This window comes from Ursus arctos, unplaced genomic scaffold, assembly GCF_023065955.2.
Source record: "Ursus arctos isolate Adak ecotype North America unplaced genomic scaffold, UrsArc2.0 scaffold_14, whole genome shotgun sequence".
Classification (NCBI taxonomy): Eukaryota; Metazoa; Chordata; class Mammalia; order Carnivora; family Ursidae; genus Ursus; species Ursus arctos.
Genome location: NW_026622808.1, coordinates 26,408,401 through 26,410,100, shown reverse-complemented (window position 1 = coordinate 26,410,100; position 1,700 = coordinate 26,408,401). Strand labels below are relative to the sequence as shown.

Here is a 1,700-nt window from a genome sequence, read left to right as displayed (position 1 = left end):
CTAGTTTCCCACTTCATGTAATATTTGCTAGTTTTGCAGTATCTATTCTTAGTTAGCTAAGGAACTCTTCGTCAATTTCCTGTTGAGAAGCTTTTTAAAGATCTCTAAGATATGTGCATTATCCTGTATATATAAAATAATACAATGCTACATATCAATTAAAAATCAATTTTAAAAATCATAAATAGGAATTGAAATTTAGCAATCCAGGACTACTGCCTAGGTTGATATAATTATATGACATTTCCTTTTTAGTTTATTCATATAACTAATCACATGATAGGTATTCTGATGCTGAATTCTGCTTCTCCATCATGGAATAAACCATATACCTTCATTCCCTTTCTGGCATCATCAGATGCAGCATCCGTGGTTGGTCAGAACTATAGCATGGTGTCTGAATTCATCATCGTGGGCTTCTCCAACTTCCCCCTACCACTCCTGCCCATTTTCTTCCTGCTGTTCCTGCTCATGTACCTGTTCACACTGCTGGGGAACCTGCTTATCATGGTCACTGTCAAGAGTGAGCGCAGCCTGCACACGCCCATGTACCTTTTCCTGTGTGCCCTGTCCATCTCCGAGATCCTTTACACCTTGGCCATCACACCACGTCTGCTGACTGACCTGCTCTCCACCCATCGCACCATCACCTTTGTGGCCTGTGCAAGCCAGATGTTCTTCTCCTTCACATTTGGCTTCACCCACTCCTTCCTGCTCACAGTCATGGGCTATGACCGCTATGCGGCCATCACCCATCCCCTGACGTACAACGTGCTTATGAGCACCAGCTCCTGTGCCCGTCTAGTGTCCTGGTCCTGGGCTGGTGGCTCAGTCATGGGGATGATGGTGACCCTGATAGTTTTTCACCTCACCTTCTGTGGGTCTAATGTGATACACCATTTTGGCTGCCATGCCCTTTCCCTCTTAAATTTGGCCTGTGGGAATGAGACAACCTCTGTCACCTTGGGTGTGATCCTGGTATGTGTCACAGTTCTGATGGGATGTTCATTCCTCATCGTCCTCTCCTATATCTTCATTGCAGCTGCCATATTGAAGATCCCCTCAGGCTACGTACTTGTTTTTCCCCAATTTGTTTGCTGCCTCTGGCATAGACTCTATATCTTACCTTGACCCTGTGTGATGAATTCCATCCCATTACCTCTGTCTAAGGGTGTGTCATCTCCCTATGGGTTGGTGGGAGACATCACATGGATGTGTGTGGGCATTGATGCCAATGGTTTCTCTTGAATGGACAAGTAAGGGAGGACCTTTCCTCCTCCACCACCAGGAAAAACAGAAATGAGCATAATAATAAATACCACCAGCATCGAGGCTTTTCTTAACAGGCACTCTGTCCAGTGTTGTCCAAGTATTATCTTTTAATTATAAGATATGTACAAAAGAACATAAACTATTTGTCTCCAAGGAGATGGTTGACTGACTTCTCAATGTCTTTGAAGGGCAGAGACCCTCAGGAGGTTTCTGTGTTGATCTGAGTTTAGTGAAGTATGTCTGAATGTGAAGTGTAGAAAGAGAAAGAGAGAGGCAGAGACAGACAAAGGGAAGAGGGTTCAGAGCTTAGGTAACTAACATACTATAATAAAAAAACATTAAAAAACATAGAGAATGTTAAAAGTGGGTTGTTATCTGACATCTTATTGAAGTTCTTTCCCCATTTCCCCCACATTACTTTCTGTGAA

The 1,700-nt window shown here is 43.3% G+C and overlaps 1 protein-coding gene across 1 annotated transcript; it reads left to right on the top strand.

Annotated features, from left to right (window-relative positions):
• Window positions 1–369: 369 nt before the first annotated feature.
• Window positions 370–1,131, top strand: LOC113256589 (olfactory receptor 10H3-like). Its single transcript, XM_026500378.2, has one exon. The coding sequence runs from the start codon at window positions 391–393 to the stop codon at window positions 1,129–1,131; it is 741 nt and encodes a 246-aa protein (XP_026356163.2). The 5' UTR covers window positions 370–390.
• Window positions 1,132–1,700: the final 569 nt, after the last annotated feature.

Excerpts from the sequence above, each read along its gene's own strand:
- LOC113256589 (XM_026500378.2), top strand. The coding sequence starts at position 391 with ATGGTGTCTGAATTCATCATCGTGGGCTTCTCCAACTTCCCCCTACCA.